The 23333-nt window shown below is 36.6% G+C and overlaps 1 protein-coding gene across 7 annotated transcripts in view; it reads left to right on the forward strand.

The window, feature by feature from the left end:
• DZIP3 (DAZ interacting zinc finger protein 3) overlaps positions 1-23333 on the forward strand; it is a 92461-nt gene that overhangs the window by 26708 nt on the left and 42420 nt on the right. For 6 of the 7 annotated variants that reach the window (XM_062207804.1, XM_062207813.1, XM_062207777.1 and 3 more), the window contains 10 exons: positions 2763-2887; positions 9134-9248; positions 12269-12388; positions 13642-13743; positions 15099-15191; positions 15897-15949; positions 17260-17336; positions 19380-19997; positions 21782-21814; positions 22790-22959. In XM_062207804.1, the coding sequence (XP_062063788.1) occupies positions 2763-2887; positions 9134-9248; positions 12269-12388; positions 13642-13743; positions 15099-15191; positions 15897-15949; positions 17260-17336; positions 19380-19997; positions 21782-21814; positions 22790-22959 (1506 nt within the window). The remainder of the gene's footprint in view (positions 1-2762; positions 2888-9133; positions 9249-12268; positions 12389-13641; positions 13744-15098; positions 15192-15896; positions 15950-17259; positions 17337-19379; positions 19998-21781; positions 21815-22789; positions 22960-23333) is intronic. The other variant, XM_062207824.1, reaches the window with a different exon arrangement.

The following is a 23333-nucleotide window of genomic DNA, read 5'->3' on the forward strand; positions in this document are numbered from 1 at the left end:
AGGGAGTGCAGTGGAGGATGGCTACCGCGGCGGCCATTGGAGGGTGAACCAACGGCAAAAGGAAGACCTTCCTCTCTGTCTCTCTCTCACTGTCCACTCTGCCTGTCAAAAAAAAAAAAAAAAAGAGTTCAACAAATAGTAAGAAAAAAGAAAACAAATATTTAAGTCTCTCCTGACTTAACAGGTTGTCCCTCTGCAGCAGATATACCTGCTACACCACAGTGACAGCCCCCTTAGCTAGTGTTTTAACCACTAGACTAAATGCCCACTCCTGTTATATCTATTATTTTCTCATTATAAATCTTTATACATACTAAAACATTTTACCAAATAAAAATGTTGATTTTTAAAACTGTAAAACTTAAAACCATTTTCTGTTATTTTTAAAATTTATTTAACTTAAAGCAACAGATATCATTTCATTTAAAAATTTTTATCAATATGAAGAGAACAGAACATAGGTACAGTACCAAGAAGACAGCCACACTTCGCTCACCACCTGTCTCCCTCCATGTCTTTTTCTCTCTCCCCTTTCTTCAGCAGTTTTTGCAAAAACCTAATTTTAATCCACTGTATTCACAGAATTTGCCACTAAACATAATATTCAACAAGTAATAAGTAGGAAAATCAAATTCCAGGATTATATGGTCAACTTAGAATACTAATAGAGGAAATTGTTCAGATTAAACTTCAAAAGGATTAGTGATATGAATAAATGACCAGATGGCCAGATCGTTCTTAAAGCTGTCCTAATTTCTCTAGCTTGGGAGATAATTATTTATTGTAATGCTTTTCTTATTTTTTTTAAATTTATTTTTATTTTATTTTATTTTTGACAGGCAGAGTGGATAGTGAGAGAGAGAGACAGAGAGAAAGGTCTTCCTTTTTGCCGTTGGTTCACCCTCCAATGGCTGCTGCGGCTGGCGTATCACGCTGATCCGAAGCCAGGAGCCAGGTGCTTCTCCTGGTCTCCCATGAGGGTGCAGGGCCCAAGGACTTGGGCCATCCTCCACTGCCTTCCCGGGCCATAGCAGAGAGCTGGCCTGGAAGAGGGGCAACCGGGATAGAATCTGGTGCCCCAACCGGGATTAGAACCTGGTGTGCCAGCGCCAGGAGGTGGAGGATTAGCCTGTTAAGCCAAGGCGCCGGCCCTATTGTAATGCTTTTCACATCAACCAAACCTAATTTTTTTTTTTGTTTCTTTATTTTTAACTTATTTTAATTTAAGTTGCACAACTTACATGGCATTCCTATATACACTTTTAGGAACATAGTGATATTTTGTACTCTACCCTCCCTCCTGCTGATGTACCCACCTTTTCCTCTTATTCCCTCATTGAATGTTTACAATGATCTACTTTCAGTTTACTTTATACTCATAAAATTAACACCACACTAAGAGTTCAACAAATAGTAAGAAGAAAAAAAAAAAAACAAAACAAAACACTGTTCCTTAACAGTAGAGACAGGGGCTGAAAACAATCATTGAATATCAAAATATAAATTTTATTCCTATGCATTACATTTTGGTACTCTGTTCATTACTACAGATCAGGAAAAACATGTGATATTTGTCTTTTGGGGATTGGCTTATTTCACTAAGTATAATGGTTTCTAGTTGCATCCATTTTGTTGCAAAAGACAGGATTTCATTCTTTTCTATGGATGAGTAGTGTTCCAAACTGTGTATATACCACAATTTCATTATCCAGTCTTCAGTTGATGGACATCTGGGTTGATTCCATATTTTAGTGATTATGAATTGAGCTGCAGTAAACTTGAAGGTACAAATAACTCTTTCATATGCTGATTTAATTTCATTTGGGTAAATTCCCAGTAGTGGGATGGCTTGGTCATATGGTAGGTCTATTTTCAGATTTTTGAGATATCTCCATACTGTCTTCCACAATGGCTGTACTAGTTTACATTCTCACCAACAGTGGATTAGGGTATATTTTTCCCCAAACCTCACCAACATTTTTTGCTGTTAATTTCTACATGAGAGTCATTCTAACTAGAGTGAGGTGAAATTTCATTATGGTTTTGATTTGCATTTCCCTTATGGCTACTGATCCTGAGCATTTTTTCATGTTTCTTGGCCATTTGAATTTCCTCTTTTCAAAAATGTCTTTTCAGGCCGGTGCCGCGGCTCACTAGGCTAATCCTCCGCCTTGCGGCGCCGGCACACCAGGTTCTAGTCCGGTCGGGGCACCAATCCTGTCCCGGTTGCCCCTCTTCCAGGCCAGCTCTCTGCTGTGGCCAGGGAGTGCAGTGGAGGATGGCCCAAGTGCTTGGGCCCTGCACCCCATGGGAGACCAGGAGAAGCACCTGGCTCCTGCCACCAGATCAGCGCGGTGCGCCGGCAGTAGTGCGCTACCGCGGCGGCCATTGGAGGGTGAACCAATGGCAAAAGGAAGACCTTTCTTTCTGTCTCTCTCTCTCACTGTCCACTCTGCCTGTCAAAAAAAAAAAAGTAAAAAAAAAAAAATGTCTTTTCAAGTTCTTTGCTCATTTCTTAACTGGAATGCTTTGCTTTTGAGTTTCTTGAACTCTTTGTAGATTCTGGATGTTAATCCTTAATCAGTTGCATAGTTTACGAATATTTTCTCCCATTCTGTTGCTAAGTGTTTCCTTTGCAGAGCAGATGCTTTCTGGCTTGATGTAATCCTGTTTGTCTGTTTTTGCTTTGATTGCCTGTACTTCTGGGGTCTTTTCCAATAAGTCTGCTTATGCCAATCAAACCTAGTTTTATGTTACTACAGGATTATACAGAAGCTGAAAACAAATTTCTGGTGATGAAGATGGTGATCCAAGAAAATGAAATTTGTGAAAACTTTATGTCTTTAGTTTATTTTGGACGTGGTTTACTTCGATGTGCTCAGAAGCGGTAAGGATTTTCATTAATGGGTAAATCTTGTCAATTTTTAGCATTATGAAATGGGAAACAGTTTGTGCAGTAAACCAGGGATCATGACCATTTATGTTCTAGTAATTTTCTTCTTCATTTATTTTATAGATAATAATTTTGTTAATATACTTGAGAGTAATTTTGTCAACACGAGAATATCAAGCTTAATAGACCATGGCAATATTGACCAATTTATTATTGACATTAGAAACCCAGTCCTCAGATTCTGACAGGCCTGGGTGCAGACACATTTTTTGCCACTTACCTTAGGGAACTTAATGCTGTTAAACCTTATTTTCCCCCCTTGTCTCTAAAACAAAACTAATTATCCTGTATACCTCATAAGAATCTTACAGGTAAACAACACAGTGCCCAGAACTCAAAAAGGCTATACATAATAAAGAAACAATGAGGTAATATCATCATTAACTTAGAAAAGTTTTTAAATGTGTAAATGATCTTATAAAGAGTTTCAAGGGTCAGGCCACCATGGCTCACTTGGCTAATCTTCTGCCTGCCTCACTGGCACCCCAGGTTCTAGTCCTGGTTGGGGCGCCGTGCACTAGTCCTGGTTGCTCCTCTTCCTGTCCAGCTCTCTACTGTGGCCTGGGAAGGCAGTGGAGGATAGCCCAGGTACTTGGGTCCCTGCACCCGCATGGGAGACTGGGAGGAAGTACCCAGCTCCTGGCTTCGGATCGGCACAGCACCTGCCATGGCGGCCATTAGGGGAGTGAACCAACGGAAGGAAGACCTTTCTCTCTGTTTCTCTCCCACTGTCTATAACTCTGTCTCTCTCTCTCACTGCCTAACTCTGCCTGGCAAAAAATTTAAAAAAAAAAAAAAAAGTTTCAAGGGTCTAAATGTTGAGTTTGGGGAATATTTTGGTATTACATCTTTTAAGATAGTGAAGCTGGGGGCTGGTGCTGTGGTGCAGTAGGTTAAAAGTCCCAGCATGCATCGCCAGCATCCCATATGGGCACCAGTTCGAGTCTCGGCTGCTCTACTTCCAATCCAAATCCCTGTTAATGCACTTGGGAAAGCAGCAGAGGATGGCCCAAGTCCTTGGGCTCCTGCATCGATAAAGAGACCCGAAAGAAGCTCTGGCTTCTAGCTTTGGATCAGCTCGCACCAGCTGTTGAGCTATCTGGGGAGTGAACCAGTGGGTGGAAAACCCTCTTTTCTCTCTGTCTCTACCTCTCACTATAACTCTTTCAACTAAATAAATAAATCTTAAAAAAGAAAATGAAGCTGTACAGAGGAACCTATATGGATGATCTGTTTGCTTCTTAAATGGAGATCCTTTCTCACTAGAGTCATCATTTATTTTAATTAGTAAGCATCTATCATATTCCAGATGTGTGTGGTTTGGGTATATGCTGCCCTTTATTTAGTTATTTATTTATTTTTATTTGTATGTATCTCATAAATACAACATTAGGAATACAGTAATTCTTCTCACAGTACCCACTCTCCCACTCACTGCACCCCCCTCTTCCTCCTCCCTTTCTATAGTCGAGAAAGAAAAAGAAAGAAACAATGAAAGAGCAGAATAAAAGAACTATGAAAACTTCCTCAGCAGTCTAAACGGGGGCTGTTCTGTGTCATTATTTCTTGATTTCACTTTTTTTTCCAACCTTCCTCTTTTTCAGTCCTCTCCCTTCTTTCCTTTTAGAAACTTAATTGTCTTTAAAGAAGAATCCAATGATGGTACTTCTTTTGTGAGCTCTTAGACATAACTTATGAGACATAGTAATATCTTCCATTTAAAAAACTAAAAGGAAGTGATTCTTGAGAACAAGTTTTACTATTAAGTTTCACAATACAACTTCATGGGAAGTTAGTGCACAGTGACTCTTGTTGTTTATTTAACAAATAACACTCCTATGTATGACATCAGTGATCATCCAAGGCTGTGGCATGAGCTGCCTTGGTTATGGAAGCCTTTTGGATACTAGCTTGACATAAGCAAAAGTGGAAGTTCTCTTCTTCCAAGAAATGTACATACTTCTTTGGTGTCTACTTCTTTCCACTGGGGTCTCACCCATAGGGGATCTTTATGTAGGACATTTTTGCCACAGTATCTTGGCTTTCCATGCCTGAAATACTCCCCCTATACTTTCCAGCCAGACTTTCCAGCCTTAATGGCTGATTCTGAGGTCAGACTGCTACTTAAAGCAATTGTCCTTCTATGCATCAGCTGTATGCTCTGCTTCCTATGTTGGAACCTTCACTCCTTTTTAATTCTATTATTGTTTTCAAGCACTTAGTCCTATTTATATGATCACTTTAACACTTGATCCTATCTATATGGTCACTTTACCAATCTGTGTCTTAACTGGAGAGTTGAGACCATTTACATTCAGGGTAACTATTGTTAAGTAACAACTTTGCCCTGCCATATTTCCATTAATAGGCCTATTTTTTACTTTGAGTTTCCTTTGTACTTTTACTGAGCAATTTTCTGACTTCACCTTCTTTTGTAGTGATGTTTTTGTTTCTGTGTTTCTGTGTGTACCACATCCTTGAGCATCTTTTGTAGGGGTGGTCGGTTAGTTACAAATTCTCTAAATTTCTGTTTGTTATAGAAGGTCTTTAGTTCACCTTCCTTCATAAATGAGAGCTTTGCAGGTTACAATATTCTGAGTTAACAGGTTTTTTTATTCTATTAGGACTTGAAATATATCTTGCCATTCTGTCCTAGCCTGTAGGATTTCTGATAAGAAGTCCACTGTAAGTCTAACTGGGATTCCTCTGAATGTGATCTGGCATTTCTCTCGTGCACATTTTAGCATCTTCTTTATGTCTTACTGTAAAGAGTTTTATTACAGTGTCTCATGGTGAAGATCTTTTTTGGTCATGTATATTGAGATTTCTGTATGCTTCATGTAATTGGATGTCTCTTTCTCCAAATTGGAGAAGTTTTCTGTTACTGTTTCATTAAAAAGGTCTTCTAATCCTTCCTCTCTTTCTACACCTTCAGAAACTCCTAGGACCCATATGTTGGGTTGTTTGATGGTATCCTGTAGATCTCCAACAATGTTTTTTACTTTCTAATTTCTTCTTTTTTTTGGTCTGACTGTAAAATTTCCAGAAATTTGTCTTCTCATTCTGATATTCTTTCTTCTGCCTCACCTACTCTGTTGTTGAGTTTCCACTGCATTTTTTATTTGATCTATTGAATTCTTCATTTCTAGTGTTTCATTCTGATTTCTCATTAATATCTCAGTTTCATGGGAAAAATGTTCATTTAGTTCATGAATTTGCTTCTGATTGCTTCTAATAATCTGATGTTTAATTTTCTGAATTCTGTTTCTGGCATATATTCAATCTCTTCATCTTCATCTTCTATTGAAGTGTTATAGTGTTCCTTTGGGGGGCTCATAGCGTCTTCCTTATTAAGTTTTTTCCTTTGTTTTTGGCATTTGTATAGGTTTTTTGTTTTTGTTTTTGTGTTTTTTTTTTTTTTTTTTTTTGGTCTGGTTTCTTTTACCTTTGGCTTGTGTCTTTGTGGCTTAGTGGGACATCTGTACTTACAGTGAGTACTAAGAGTTGTAGCCTTGTTGCTCTGTTCAGTATTCCAGGGGGGAGCAAGTATCCAAGATAAGGCCCCCGTGGGGCTTTGTATCTCTTTTCTGGCTCTCTGGATGGAGAAGGGTGTTCACCGCTATTGGTGTGACCCGGCCTTCTCCTCACAGCTTCAGGATGCCCGGGTGTTAATCCCTAGTGTTTTTAGCACTAGTTCACATTGCTTAATGAACTTCACCTTTGATCTGTGAAGTCTTTGCTGTGAGCATGGTTCCCTCTGTTATGAGCTCCTAAACAACGTCTATGGGTTGCAAGTGGGTGAATGAAGAGCCTGCCTACTGGAGCCCGGCTTCTCAATGGTGTTGGGAGGGTACAAGCTTTCAATAGGCAGGGGTTCCCTTTGCCATACAGCTTGCACAGAAGGGGAAAGAATTCTTCTGAAATGTTATGTCCCTTGCTATTGGGTGGGCGGTGAGACAACATCCACTATTGCTGGGCATGTGCAGGGGAGATGGGAGGCAGCCATCTGCCTGTATCCAGAAATAAAAAACAAACAAATGAGCAAAATGGCTTCTCCTGGCTGGCTGCCCTTCCCTGCAGGGTAAGGGGAGGGGGTAGGGAGGTGTGCCACCTCTCTGTTCATTTATTATTTTATCTCATGTGGAACCTCAAAAGCAGTTTGCTAAGCACTCCCTCCTGCTGCTATCCACAGCTCTGTGGGCCCGTGATTCCCCTCTCACCTGGTCCAACTGGCCAGCGCTCTCCTCTCTGGGCTCCAAGTCTCTGCTGTTTTTTGTTTTTTTGTGGTTGTTTGTTTGTTTGTTTTTTGGGCTATTTTGGTGCAGACCTGGACCATCTCTGCTGTTCTCTCTGGGTTTCCCACTGCGAATCTTCCATGGCTTTATTTCAGGCATGCAGTTTCTCCCCTTTTTAAATATTAATTTTGGTCTGCATGATTCAGACCATCCTGTCACTATTCCACCATCTTGAAACTCCCCTGCTGCTTTACAAAATAAACATTTCCTGTCCTCATGTAATAGACATTGTGATGGCAGGTATACACCTTAACCTAATAATTAGCCATAGAGTTTTCAATTAGGAAATGTGGTAAAGAGCAATGAAGGAAAATACATTAAACAATGAAAGCCTTTACTGGAGCCCCAGTTTGGTTCTGGGAATCAAGTCTCCCTAAAGAAATGTTTGGCTGAAATCTGATGAATGAATTAAGGAAAGTTTACTTGAACAAACTCTTACGAAGGATTACTGCTAGACCAAACCATTGTAACCCTAAAAGTACCACCTGTGTTACAGTTCCTGATTCCTTTAAGATATATTTCCTGTTCCCTGACATGTCAGTTTTTACTGGGGTGTCCATGAGATTTCTCACTTCATGTTTAATAGGCAGGTCTTATTCACCAGGTGTCATCAATATAGTAGGTTAATGTGATGTTTTTCAGAATGTTGAGATGATCAAAATCCATTCAGTTTATATATAGAATATATATAGAATTAACCTAGCCTGAGACAAGACAAAGAATGTGTGTTGTCCCTCCTTCAAATGTGCAAACTACTTCTTATTTTTAATTGTGGGCATTGGAAGAATCCATTCTCCACAGCATTGATACTGGGAATTCCAAATGTACAGTAGCATCATTACTTTCATCCTTGCACTGTGGAGAACAACCACCAGTTAGCTTCTCAAAGACACTGGTTACCTTCTTACTCCTTAGTTGCGAATGAATGAATGACTTAAGTGTCGTCTGAACCTTTCCAGAACATTATCTGGTACAGAACTCTACATTCTTATGTAGTAACCCTTGTCTGATATTCTCACCTTCATGACCCTTCTGAATCCTTTAATACTCTGGCAAAACATTTCCAGTATTTCTACTTCACTTTCAACAGACCATCATTGTATTCAAATTTCAGGAAGCCTCTTAGCAGCATGTCTGCACTGACTTCAGGAGTTCTTGGTGGGAAAGTAAATCTTGAATTACAGAAATGTTCCATCTCTAGTCTGTATGTGCCATTGGTTTTGTATTGTTGTGTTCCATTCCTCTCACGTTCCTGCCAGTACACATGAATCATGCTCTCTAGTTTTAACGGTTAATATGCTTTCTCTTCCTAGGCTTCCCTCTTGGGCTTTCTTATACCTGTCTAGATTTGTTGATCTGAAGGCAATGAATATAATAAGTAGAGTAAAAGCATGAGGAGGAAAGGCATCATCTTTTGAGACATCTGATATCATGATCTTTGAGTAAAGGAAAGCAACATTTCTCTATCAAGAAGACTTTTGCCAGTCAGAAGGTTCTCAGGGAATGTTGGGTATCAGTATTTCTAAGAAAATTGCCTGAATATCTCCAATTCACATTCCAGAATCTTCTCCTTTTCTATCAAAGTCTTGAATTTAGCCTGGCAGTTCTTTTGAGGCTTTGCTTTTGATATCCTTTGCAATTGTTCTGTCATAGAGACTTAGCTATCAGTGTCCTGAGCTGATAGTATTAGTCCTATCAAGGCTGTACATTTGGCCATATTTGTAAATTTTTCCACCTTATCATTAAATCTGGGCCTTATTTTCAGCACATACTATCTTCATGATTGCTGCCGTAGAGGCCTTCTAGTTTTCACAGTGTGTCTGACTAGTAAACTCTCTAGTTTTAGAGTCACATTCATACTAACCTAATTAAAAATGCTTTGCAGATATAATGGAGGACTGCTAGAATTTCATAAAAGCTTACAAGAAATAGGAGATACAAATGACCATTGGTTTGACATAGATCCTACAGAAGATGAAGATTTACCTACGTCTTTTAAAGTAAGAAATTATTTAAGAATAACATTTCATCTGTTACTAATTAGAGTCATCTTTGTTAAAGTACAGTTCATATCATCTATGTTGATTCTATTTAAAGCACATTCTTTTATTGGGGATTAATTTTTTATGTGAGAAACAACCTTGATATTGTTATTAAGCAGAATGTTAGTATAATTCAGGAAGTAGATAGAAGTGAAGTTACAGTGTTAGCATTTTCAAATAACAAGAGGATCAATAGCTGTACTAATACAGTACTTTGCATGGTTGGAGTCAGATGTAATAGTTAACTTCTTAGGGGCCAATGTTGTGTTACGGTGGGTTGAGCTACTGCTTGTGATGCTGGCATCTCATATTGCATTGTCCATTTGGGTCCTGGCTTCTCTGCTCCCTGCTAATGCCCCTGGGAAAGCAGCAGAAAGTGGCCCAAGTATGTGAGGCCCTACCACCCATGTGGGATACCCAGAGGGAGTTCCTAGCCCATGGCGTTGGCCTGGCCCAACCCTGGCTCTTGTGGTACTTGAGAAATGAGCCAGCAAACAGAAGATTTCTCTTTCATTCTCTGTTTCTCTGCATTTCCAGTATATAACTCTTAAAAATTATATGTTAAAAAAGTTACCTTCTTTTTCTTCTAATTATAGTTTCATTATTTTGTTGTAGAATTAAATAACAAAGTACTAAAGGTTTTGTTCCGAAAAATTGAAGAATGAAGGGCTGGTGCTGTGGCGTAGTAGGTTAGGCATCCGCCTGTGGCACCAGCAGCCCATATGGGCACTAGTTTAAGTCCTGGTTGCTCCACTTCCCATCCAACTCCCTGCAAATGGCCTGGGAAAACAGTAGAAGGTAGCACAAGTGCTTGGGACCCTGCACCCGTGAAAGAGACTTAGCAGAAGCTCCTGGATCCTGGCTTCAGATCAGCCCAGCTCTGGCCATTGCAGCCATTTGGGGAGTGAACCAGTAGATGGAAGACCTTTCTCTGTGTCTTTTCCCTCTCTCTCTCTGTAACTGTGCCTCTCAAGAAAATAAATTAATATTTTTTTTAAAAAAAATTGAAAAATGAAAGAACGCCCAAATGAAAAATAAAATTCAATCATATTTCTTCAAATAGAAAAATCATAATATTTATGTCTTTCTAGGTACAAACACACACAAACACACATACACACACAAATACTCTGTTAATTTTTGCCAAATTGTATAATTATCTGAGAATATTTATATCTGAATATTTATTATCTGAAAATACATTGTATTTTAAATTTTCCAGTAATTAGATTATTATACGATAGAATTTTTGTGTAATCTATATTACTGTGCTTTAATTTCCTTAATCAGTTCCTGCTGTTGAGCATTTAATTTATCCTAAACATTACAGTTGCTTTATTTGTCATGATATTCCATTTGAATAAATTTCTAAAGGTAGAAAGGTGAGACAAAATGTTCACACATTTCTTTTATTTTTATTTTTTATTTATTTATTTATTTATTTATTTATTTTTTTGACAGGCAGAGTGGACAGTGAGAGAGAGACAGAGAGAAAGGTCTTCCTTTTGCCGTTGGTTCACCCTCCAATGGCCGCCGCGGTAGGCGCGCTGCGGCCGGCACACCGTGCTAATCAGATGGCAGGAGCCAGGTGCTTCTCCTGGTCTCCCATGGGGTGCAGGGCCCAAGGACTTGGACCATCCTCCACTGCACTCCCTGGCCACAGCAGAGAGCTGGCCTGGAAGAGGGGCAACCGGGACAGGATCGGTGCCCCGACCGGGACTAGAACCCGGTGTGCCAGCGCCGCAAGGCGGAGGATTAGCCTAGTGAGCCGCGGCGCCTAAATGTTCATGCATTTCTAAAGTGTTGATATGTCACAATATTTCCTCTTAGAAAGTTTATATCAGTTTATATTCTTGATGTGAGCTTCTGTTTCTTCAAATATTCTGAGCATTCCTTACTTTTTAAGTTATTTTTACCTATTTCATAAACCAAATAAATGAGCCTTTTTATAATTTGTCTACTGTGAAAATAGCTATACCAGATTTCTGTTGACTAATTTTGAATGACATATCTTTTTCCAAACGTTTCCTTCATACTTTCCTGGAGCATCATATTTTTAGATGACTTGATGAACAAAAAAGCATTTTTAAAATAAAGAGAAACCTTTCCTAAAAATATAAAATTCACTCATCTAGGAAACAATAACAATTCAAAGTTTGTATATACCTAAAAATATAGTCTCAAAATATTGGAACAAAATTGACAGACTTGAAAGGAAATTTTCTTGATTTATGTACATGATGATTTCTTAACTTTCTCTTTTTCTCCCTGAAAGACTTTTTCAGATGGTTTGCATACGGGATTAAGTCTCATTTTCTTATTTCTTTAATATTTTCAATGTTTTCTTTTTGTTCTACTTTCTGGGGTATTTTCTCTATTTAATCTTTTTGCATAGAGTTGATATTCTTGAAATAACCTGTAGAGGCTTATTACTTATTATTTATGTTCAGTATATTACTATTTGAAATCTTGTAATGCTGTCCTTTTAAAAGATGTTAAGGACCTTCTCTGACCCCTAACTTAGACCTGATAATGTATTTCACCTATATTTAAGTAGCATTTTAAAAGGAGAAATATATTTTGAGTCATAACTCTGGACATGAGAAACATATTTCTTTACTTTTGCCCATTATGACAGTGAGTGTTATATTGTACCTGTACAGTAGTTCCACTGCCAACTTGGCATCCTAGTGTCCAACTCCAACAAAGTCTCGCTTGAAACTCAATGTTTTATGTCTATTTCTCCAAGTAATTCTTAATGAGACCATGCCATGTGTTATGTTATGGATTAGTATGGTGAGTAGCTTCAAACGTACGGTTTATAACATTATGTAAGAAATCCAGTATTTTCTATGTTTGTATCATTCAGTCAGTGACACAGTATTTCTAATTTAGGGCTTTTCTACATATTGTTTATTTTGAATGAGAGAAATAATATAATAATAATTCATGATATTCTTTTTATTTTTAAAATCCAGGATCTTCTTAATAATTTTATCAAGACAACTGAAAGTAATATAATGAAGCATACCATTTGTAGTTATCTAGACTGTGAGCGATCCTGTGAAGCTGACATTTTAAAGAACACCAATTATAAGGTATTATAATATCAATAACCTGAATATTATTAAAAATATGATTATAAAATTATAGTTAAATTATTATATTATGCATCAAAATATTTTAAAAGTAATTACAAGGGTAGTGTAGTTGGGAAGTTTTTGATTGTCTATGAGAATGTAGATTGAAAATGAACAAGAATTATATTCTTAGTCAATAAAATAAGTATTTTTGCTTAAGTTTTTTTTTTTTTTTTAACACTTTTGCCTCTGAAGTTATAACTGTTATCTCTACAATTATACAATGAAGTGATCTAAAACAAAATTCTTAATTTCTGGTTAGGAATGTTACAGATTAAAAATAGTAGCATTTTACTAAGGAGATAGACTATAATTTCTATGGAATTATGTTACTAAATGAGTCATCTTTGAATCTCCTCTTTGAACCTTGATGGAGTGGGGAATAATGTAACCAGCTTTGATCTGAAGACCTTCAGCAATCATAGTGCATCTGATAGGTTTCTCTGAATCTAATAGATAAAACTGAAATTACAAGATAGGATGGTAAGATAACAATGCATATCATACTACATGAAGAAAGCATGATGAGTACAGCAAATGGTGTAGTTAACACAAAGATTGGGAAGTCATCTTGTAAGATACAATGTTGTGTCAAGCAAGTTCAGTATTGGTTTAGATGACATGGTCATTTGGTCCTAAGTTTCTCAGAATAGCTACAGGGTTTCAAACAAATGAATGGCATATAGGAGCAGAAGTCCCAAGCACACAATTTAGAATTGTCAGTGAAGCAGAATTCTTATTTAAAAGGAGCAGGGCTGTTGTTCCAAGGGAGGTCATGGGGAGAAGGACAAATAGCCTATATCCTATGATAATACTGGAGCACAGCAAATCTGAGGTCTCATTGGTAACAGAGGGAACTCATGGAACAGTGGTGTGGAGTTGGGGCTGGAAGAAAACGGAAATGTAAAATGGAGATGAAGAGTAGTAGGCAGTGTGTTCCTTTACAAAAGTCATTCACTGGGTTTCAATATTTTGTTAGATATGCATATAGAAAATATACTCACTTATTCAATTTACTGCCCTTTTTACTTTCCTGATTTTTCATCTCTAATGATGTGAACATAACTGTAAAGTTATGATCTCTATTGATAAATTTTGAATACTGTGTAAAACTTATCTAGTAATAGAAAAATTTTGAAAGTGACTTTAAGTGATATTTTCTATAGCTACATGAACTACTGTTTCATATCAATAATTGCATTTCCTTCCAGGGTTTTTTTCAGTTAATGTGCAGTAAAAGTTGTTGTGTTTATTTTCATAAGATTTGTTGGAAAAAGTTCAAGAATTTAAAATATCCCGGAGAAAATGATCAGGTATTTATATTTGCTTTTCCTTCTTAAAACCTTACTGTAGCATTTTTCCTCTACCCTTTCCTCTTTTTACCCTCTTTCTCTTCAGTTCTGCCTATTCACATATTTCCTTCTTTTTCTCCCCCTTTTTTTTTCTTTCTCAATTCTCTCTGATGGGGGTTTTCCCACCATTCTTCATTCATTATTATCATTGACTAAATAGATCTTCTGGAAAATACTCTGCTAGTTTCTTTGCCTAGTAATTTCTGTCAATTTTCTTCCCTAATACTCTAAAGAAAGGAAATAATGTAATAGATATTCACATGAAAGACATAGAATCAAAGAATAGAATTGCTTAATAAACATACAGAAAGGATAATTGTATAATTTTGAGGATAATTTCTATTTTGTTGGAAAACATGAATAAATTTTATATTTATCAAAGGACATTTAGAATTATTATTTAGATTTAGTTATGTTGTACATATAATAAGTTGAATTCTTTACCACAAAAATTAGGTGAAACTCCAAAGCCCACTTTTAATTAATTACTCTGTAGTGAACTGATAAAACTAGGTTGGGTCTATAACTTTTATTTCTATAGTGTTTACATGATGTAAGCAATAGAGAATTCTTACAAAACAACTGTGTAGCAGACAGAGTATTGAATATGGAATCTAGGTTTAAGTCTATATTGAGTGACTTTTTTTATTATATTAAATTGATAATTTAACATCTGAGACTAATTTTTCTAAAGTGAGGATAAAATCTACTTCATAGGATTGTTGTGAGGATATGCAATTAAAACAAGTGAATTGTATTTGTAAACTGTAAAAATTATTGCATAAGGCGCTATTTTTTAAAGTTTTTAAATCCTTTTTAGTTCACTTGATTGCTGGGGAAATTAATATTGATCAGTTATAGAAAGCCAAGTAAAAGAAAATTAAATAACTTTAGCCAGAGTCATAGCAAGTGCAGGATGAGGAAAAGGACTCAGTGTTTTAATTCTATCCTTTTCTCTGCCTCCTCATGTTATCATATAGAAATTCAGTATTCCTTTTTAGGCTCACGTAATTAGTATATTTTATTTGAAGTTGCTTTTCTTGGGACAGCAAAGATATTTTAGTTTGTAATATAGCTGTATGAAGATTTTGATATAGAACACTTGGATAAGAAAAATTAAACCATGTATTTTAAATAGGATATCCATTGATATATGAAATGTATCATCTTTAAACAGCTACACATTTTAAAGACTTACATATTCTTCTCAGTTTACCATCTAACAACATTTGCTTCTTACTTTTTAATGTAATCAGATGTGCACGTCAGTGATTTCTTTTTTTTTGTTTTTACTGTTTTGCTATTATTAACTTTAGAGTTTTAGTGGGAAAAAATGTTTGAAGGAAGGATGTACAGGTGACATGGTAAGGATGCTGCTGTGTGATGTGCCTGGAATTGTTAAAATTTTGGTAAGTGTCTTATTTTTCTTGTTTTCCTTCATTAGAATAGTATTTTAGACTTGGAAAAGATTTAGGTATCAAAACAGGATTCTCCCTGTTTTTTCTGATGATAGCTAAGCTCTCTACCCTTTCTGTTGCTATGATTTACCCAAAATAGCATGTAAATAGTCTTTAAGAACAAGAAATACTTAAAATAGAAAGAGAGATACACAGAGAAAAACAGAGACAAATGTGCCATGACTGTATCAGCGAGGAAAGTATCATAAACCAGGAAAGATACTTTATCTAATTCTCTTCCACCTAGAGCTAAAAATAATTTTAAACTTCTGAATCTTTTTTTAGTCTGTAAATCTCTTCCTGAGAAAATATCTGTATAACATTACATGTTGTACCTGTTAGATAAAATGCATTCAGGTGAAAAATGTTGTTGAATTTTCAGTTTCTAACTAAAAAGGCAAATATTTTGAATAGAATGTATCTTATTTTTTAGATATGTTTGTATTTCAAATTTGGCATTCAAATCCTATAATGAGTAAAATACTACTTTTTAATGTTAACTATAATTTCTTGTTTGATTAGGATTATTAATTGCTCACATTATTTCTTCTGTTTTATTCTATATTGTGGTTTCATTTTCATTTTTTTCATTAAAAACATTAAAGAATTTTGAAAATTGAACTACTTTACAGCTAATATTTTTTCTGTCACGTGCAGTTTGAAGTTGTAAGAAAGGATGAATATATAACCATCGAAAATTTGGGAGCAAGGTCAGTTGGAAATAAAATACTCTTACTTTTTTTCTGAACAAGTATGTATGTATGCATTTTTTAGTTGCTACTTTTTTTTCTGTGCTTCCATTAATTGTTGTTTGCTCCATTGAATTTTAAGGTAGAATTAAGTATGTAAAAATATCATATTTTGCTATTTGTCATCCATCTTCACTACTGTAGACATTTATCTTTTAAAGCAGGAAGGGAGAAATTATGTGGATATTTTTCCTTCAAGTGTGACAATAATCCTTTCCTGAAAACAAAACATATTTTTCTTGCTTTATTAAAGTTAGATTGTTATAATATAAACACTTTATCCCATCTTTCAAAACTCACCCAGGTCTCCAAGCTTGTCAGACAATTAGAATTTTTCTGTTACTTAGAAGAGAAAACTGTATCACAGAGTAATATATATTTTTAGCCTAGAATTCATAGAGGTGAAAAGTGTTGGCCGGTGCCGCAGCTCAATAGGCTAATCCTCCGCCTGCGGCGCCAGCACCCTGGCTTCTAGTCCCGGTCAGGGCGCAAGATTCTGTCCCGGTTGCTCCTCTTCCAGTCCAGCTCTCTGCTATGGCCCGGGAGTGCAGTGGAGGATGGCCCAAGTGCTTGGGCCCTGCACCCACATGGGAGACCAGGAGAAACACCTGGCTCCTGGCTTCGGATCAGTGTGGTGTGCTGGCCACAGCAGCCATTGGGGGGTGAACCAACCGCAAAAGGAAGACCTTTCTCTCTGTCTCTCTCTCTCACTGTCCACTCTGCCTGTCAAAAAAAAGTATTAATATTGAAATCAGAACTTTCAATATAAAAAGTTCTCCTAATTGACTGTCCTACTTTTTTATCTAAAATATAAATATCTACCATTTTTCAGTCTATCTGGAACATTACAATGGTGTGTCTTAGGTATAAGTTACAGAAAGGGAGAGACAGAGAGAGAGGTCTTCCATCTACTGGTTCACTCCCCAAATGGCTGCAACCACCAAAGATGGGCCAATCCGAAGCCAGGAGCCAAGAGTTTCTTCCAGTTCGCCCATGTGGGTGAAGGGCCCAAGCACTTGCACTATCTTCTACTGCTTTCCCAGGCCATGGCAGAGAGCTGGATTGAAGAAGAGCAGTAGGGACGTGAACTGGCACCCATATGGGGTGCTGGTGCCACAGGCAGAGGCTTAGCCCACTATGCCACAGTGCTGGCCCCTCCATTTGTTTATTTTTCTCTTTTGGTCTCACTTATTTCCACTTAACATGCTTATATCCCAAATCTTGACTAACTTTGATATTAATTTAACATAAAAATATTTTTCTGCTTGCAGCTATAAAAAGTTGATGTCTCTGAAAATAGCTGATACTGATATAAGACCGAAGATAAGCTTAAAATTTAATACAAAAGGTATTATTTTATTTTTATATGCCTCCTGTTGTAAAGTGTGTTAAAATTTTTATTGGCCCTGTAAACTATTCTGCCATTAACCAGCATGTTTTCACATGTTTTTTGTTTTTTTTGTTTTTTTTTTTTTTCTTTTTTATCATTCATTGGGTTTGGGTTTATATAGCAAGGAGCACTTAGTGTAAGCTGGAGCGCTTACCAAGATCCATAGATACTACAGTCTCATATGGCCTTGGCTTTCTATAAAGAGGCATTATGGGTCTTAGTATAGCTTTGACTGCACAATGAGATTCTTCTTCCAGTGGAGGTTTCCTACTAATACCTGCTCCCTTGTTGTATTCCCTCTTAGTAGATGACAAATATGAATGTGACCTTACTTGAAAAGGATGAACATTTTGACTTGAGAGCCAACTCATGTAAACTTAGGTGCCAGCTATTGTAGAAGCTTGCTTCTAAAAATACCCTGCCAGCCCTTTTATGCCATCCGTGTCCCATGGAAGAATAGTTTAGTTGAAGTCCTTTCTCCTAAAGGGAACAGATGCCCCTAATCCCAGCTATCTCTTTATTTGACAGCACAGAGAAATACCCCTGAATTACTTGCTTTTTAACTTTATTTGCTCTGTAAAGTGTAAGTCAAGCATATCAAGCAAATATATTAATTTAAAAATCTCTTGAGACATAAAATCATGAAGGATGAAATAATAAAGATGTACATTATGATAAACATACATTTTGCTATGCATACAAAAATGAAATACCATCATATACCGAATTCTTTACTTTCTAATTCACCTATTCTACTTTCCTCCTTTGGAAATTCTGTTAAGCTGGAAAAATAACAAATAATTCACTTTCATGCTTTATTCCATTTTATTGATAAAATGCCTACTTATCAGTTTGTCCTTTTGAAGAGATATAGGAGCATGAGATGTATTAAATCAGTGTTTTTCTATCACTTTTTAGCCTTTTGGCTAAAATCAAATGTAGTGACTTTTGAAAAGTACACATGCCAATTCATTGAGTCTGGAGAAGGGCTTAAGAGTCTGTATTTTTAACTGCTCCCAGAGGGAGCAGATGCTGGGTGTCTGTCCACCATGGTCTGACTAGAAAGGCTTTATTTTTTATTTTTGTTTTGTTTTGTTTTGTTTTTTGGACAGGCAGAGTGGACAGTGAGAGAGAGACAGAGAGAAAGGTCTTCCTTTGCCGTTGGTTCACCCTCCAATGGCCGTCACAGCCGGTGTGCCGCGGCCAGTGCACCGCGCTGATCCGAAGGCAGGAGCCAGGTGCTTATCCTGGTCTCCCATGCGGGTGCAAGGGCCCAGGGACTTGGGCCATCCTCCACTGCCCTCCCAGGCCACAGCAGAGAGCTGGCCTGGAAGAGGGGCAACCAGGACAGAATCCGGTGCCCCGACCGGGACAAGAACCTGGTGTGCTGGTGCCGCAGGCAGAGGATTAGTCTATTGAGCCACGGTGCTGGCCTAGAAAGGCTTTAGATAACTTTATATATCTTGATGTAAGTTGTGATATGTGATCGCCAATAGCGGTATGTTGCTAGTTAAATTTAAACTAATTAAATGAAATAAAATATAGAACTCTGTTCCTTAGTAAGAAGCAACATTTCCAGTGCTCAATGAATAGTGTACCGTGCAACTATAAACTGTTTTCATCATACAAGAATCTGTTGGATAGTGATGATTAGGATAAAATATGAGTATTCTTGTTTAAAATTGGTAGTTAACAACTTTTAGAAATTTCAGAATTTTCTTTTTTTTTTTTTCACGCATTAATACTTTGATGTTGTTTGGTTGCCAAAACTCAGTTACTTGAACAAAATCTTAAACGCTTCCGTGATGGTTAGTCCTTGTGATTACTTCTGCTTGGTGACATTGTTTTTGCTTACTGACCTTGAATGTGACAAAGCACATATTGTTCTTCGTTCTTTTGGAATAATTCTCGTCCTACAGAAGCTTAGGATGTAATACAAGAGACCACATAGAAAAAGATCATTAATATGGAATGTCTTGACTTCTCAAAATTCATTTTCAGATGAAATGCCAATCTTCAAACTTGATTATAATTATTTCTACCATCTGCTTCATATAATTATTATTTCTGGTACTGACATTGTCCGGAAAATATTTGATGAGGCTATGCCACCCCCTCTATTGAAAAAAGAGCTGCTTATACACAAGAATGTACTGGAATCCTACTACAACCATCTTTGGACCAATCACCCTTTGGGTGGATCATGGCATCTACTTTATCCCCCAAACAAGGAGCTACCACAGTCCAAACAATTTGACTTATGCCTCCTATTAGCTCTCATAAAACATTTGAATGTATTCCCTGCACCCAAAAAAGGCTGGAATATGGAACCATCATCTTCTGATCTCTCTAAGTCTGCAGACATCCTGCGGCTGTGCAAATACAGGGATATCCTCCTTAGTGAGATTTTGATGAATGGTCTCACTGAGTCGCAGTTCAATTCAATTTGGAAAAAAGTTTCAGATATTCTTCTACGCCTTGGCATGAAGCAAGAGGATATTGACAAAGTGAAAGAGAATCCCATTGAGAATATCTCACTTGATTACCATCAGCTATCCATCTACCTGGGCATACCAGTACCAGAAATCATCCAGAGGATGTTATCCTGCTATCAACAAGGTACTAAGTAATTATTTACTTCAGCCAGTAAACCTTCACTGAGTATCTGCTCTATGCCAGGCAAGTGCAAAGGACAAGGAGTTTAAATGAGTGCTGGAGATTTTTCCAGAATACTATGGGAGATCCTAGTTTAAAGGAGTACAGAAAAGCTTTCTGAAGAATATAATATCTAAAGAACTTTTAAGTGACATGTGGAAGTTAGTCAAGTGGAAAAGATAAAGAAAAGGATGTGTCAAAGGCAAACAACAAACCTTAGAAACAAAAATTTATTATAATGCAGGGAACTGAAAAAAATAGCTTTACTGAGGTTAAAATAGAAAAGAGTTTATACAAAAAATACATTCAAGAGAATTTTTCTTGTCATATTGAGGAGTTTATATATTAAGAAAGGAATTGAAGGTTTTTAATAGATGAGTTTCATCACTTCTATATAACTAAGGATGCCTAAAATCCTGAAATGAACTGTGTGATTTCAAGGATGCCCTTTTTAGATACAGTGGGTATATGTTTCTTCTCCTTTCTAGGAGGACCTTGATGATTAATTTAAAAATTTAGCAGCTAGCCATTGACTGTGGATAATTTTAACAATCAGGTAACATTCATGCAGATATCTGCTTTCAACTGTGGCCATTCCTGGATTTGTCTGTTGACATGAGAAAGACTTCAAGACTTCCCTTCTGTATCCCAGGGGTCACTTCTGAGCTCTCCTCTTAATAATGGTAATCCATGGCCCAACAGCTTCACTGAAACCCTTGCTGTGCTGGTCTGGATAACATTTCCTGTTCCCAGGTTACTAGTCATATTGCCTAATGATCCACTGGTGGCCACAGCTTCCCAAGTTTCTAGTAGTTATTGTCCTGGTCCAGATTTTCTTGAAAGATAATTGCTATTCCCCAGTCCTGGTGCTCTTACTAATGCCTTGGGATGACTTTGTTTTCCTGCTTAATCTGTTGAGAATTCTTGTTTCTTAGTTTAAAACACTGCAATGCTGAGTTTGGTATTTTTAAAAATCAGGCAGTAACCCTTGATTTATAAATTAAGGTCTTTTATACATATTTATTCTCTTAAGATTTTAAATTGTGAAAACTCATGAGGATAAGGTAATGTTTGGAAAAGAGTTTTGAGCACTAACTCAATTCAAGGCTTTTCAAGCAGTTCTCATTAAGATTGTCTGAACAGCTTATTGGTCAAGTCTCTTTCAGAGAGGCTTTCTTAGCATCTTATATCTCTTTCCTCAGTTATTGCAGTTGCAGTCTTTATTTCTCTATCTGATTATTTAATTTAACAACCATATCCACTAAATCTTCATGAAGATTGTCCATTTCTTCACCATTCAATCTTTAGAGCAAACCTGATACACAGTGTACATATTCAAGAAATATTAATGAGCAAGGAAAGGCAGTACTGTTGATAAATCAGATTCCAAGAAAAAGGCTCAAATTTGCAGTGAGATTTGCTTCATAATTGACTATTAGTACTTTGTATAGCTTTTTACAATAAAATATAATTATTGCTTGATTTAAAGTGTTTTATGTTCTAGGATTTGACTATTATGAAGTATTGATTTTTGTTTACTTTCCCCTGTCTACTTCTGAGTTTGTAACTTTTATAATCTAGAGATTGTACCTTGTCTAACCTGGTTTGATGAGCACAGCTGGTTATTTTTATAAGTACCTATATTATCAAATAATACAATTTAAAAATATTCTGGCTTTTTCTAATCCCAAACATTTGGTTGATTGCATTTGCCATTGTACATCTAAATTTTTCTTTGTGTATCATAGGAATTGCTCTACAATCAATAACAGGCAGTCAACGTAAGTATATTTAAAAGCAAAATGCCTAAGTGACCTTCTAATTAGGAATTCCTATGGAACTTTTACTGGGTCAATAGAGTATGATAAACTATACTTGATCTTAGCCAAAAGGCCGAGAAGCAATAAACTGTTAAAAAAGCTTAGAAAATCATGTAATCATTCAGTAATACTGGTTATCTGAATCTAGGATGAGCCTTACTCTACCTTGGTATTTGTGCTTGTGCCCCAGAGTTTATCTAAGCATGATGTTATTACAGCAGGCAAAAATTACTACCTATTCCTCTACCTGTTTGTATGTGTTTTTTAGCATATGTAAATGTTATGTGATAAACTATTGTTTATAGCTGTCTACTTTTTTGCTTGGTGGGGAATTGCTATTTTAGTTTCCATTTTTGTGATTTTTTTTTTTCATTCATAGTCTGCATTTTAAATTGTACTTTAGAAAACAACATGATGGGTTTGTTTGTAGTTAAACGTTGGGCTATCTGTGACCCATCAAAGTCCATAAATTTTGAGATTGAGTCTCTGGGGCAGTAATGAGGGACATGGTATCAAAACAGAAGTCACATAATGTAGGGCTAAAGAAAGAAGAAAAAAATAGATCTTTTGGCTTTTACTCTTCATGTTTCAGGTTTATATCCTAAAGTAATACTAGTTACAGAATTAATAGGGTCAATGTCAGGACACTCAAAAATTCAATATTTAAATCCTATTTAAGTTCCAGAATATCTAATGGCTAGAATTTACGTAAGACAATAGTAAGGTCTTACAGCATTTATATCCATACTAGGTGATTCCAGGATAGTGTATGTGTACTATTATTTTATAGTTGATAACTCACTTTACATTTTCATCTAGAAATCGAAAGAAGTGTTCTATTTCTGGGAATTTTTTTTTTTGTCTACAAACCTGACATTGATAAGAGGCTAAAATGACTTGCATTCTGATTTTGAATACTTTTTCTTTAATACTTAGGTATTGAAATAGAAGAGTTGCAGAATGAGGAAGAAGAACTAAGTCCACCTCTTATGGAATACAATATAAATGTGAAATCACAGCCTGAAATACAGTTAGCAGAAATAAATAAAGATGGGGCCTCAATACCTAGTGAATCATCAACAGAATCCATTAAAGATCTTCAGGAAGTATAATCTTTCATTAATATTTGACATTGTAGATATTATTCTAAGCTTATGGGTTTTTTTGCATGTGCTATCCTTAAAGTATTATTTATCATGGTATTCATATAGAGCTGAATTGATTTTTTTTTCCTCAGTATTTTCTTCCATAATCTTTCCCACCATGACCATTTATTTTGCCAGCATTACTGGACACTTAAACAGAGCTGTTATGCTGATTCTAAAAATACATATTTATTTATTTGAAACGTAGAGCAGCAGAGGGAGGGAGAGGGAGATCTTCCATCTGCGGTTCACTCCCCAGATGACTGCAGCAGCTGTGTTATACCGTGCTGAAGCCAGGAGCCAGGAAGTCCATCTGGGTCTCCCATGTAGATGTC

The sequence above is a fragment of the Lepus europaeus genome, chromosome 2 (assembly GCF_033115175.1).
Source record: "Lepus europaeus isolate LE1 chromosome 2, mLepTim1.pri, whole genome shotgun sequence".
NCBI classification, from domain to species: Eukaryota; Metazoa; Chordata; class Mammalia; order Lagomorpha; family Leporidae; genus Lepus; species Lepus europaeus.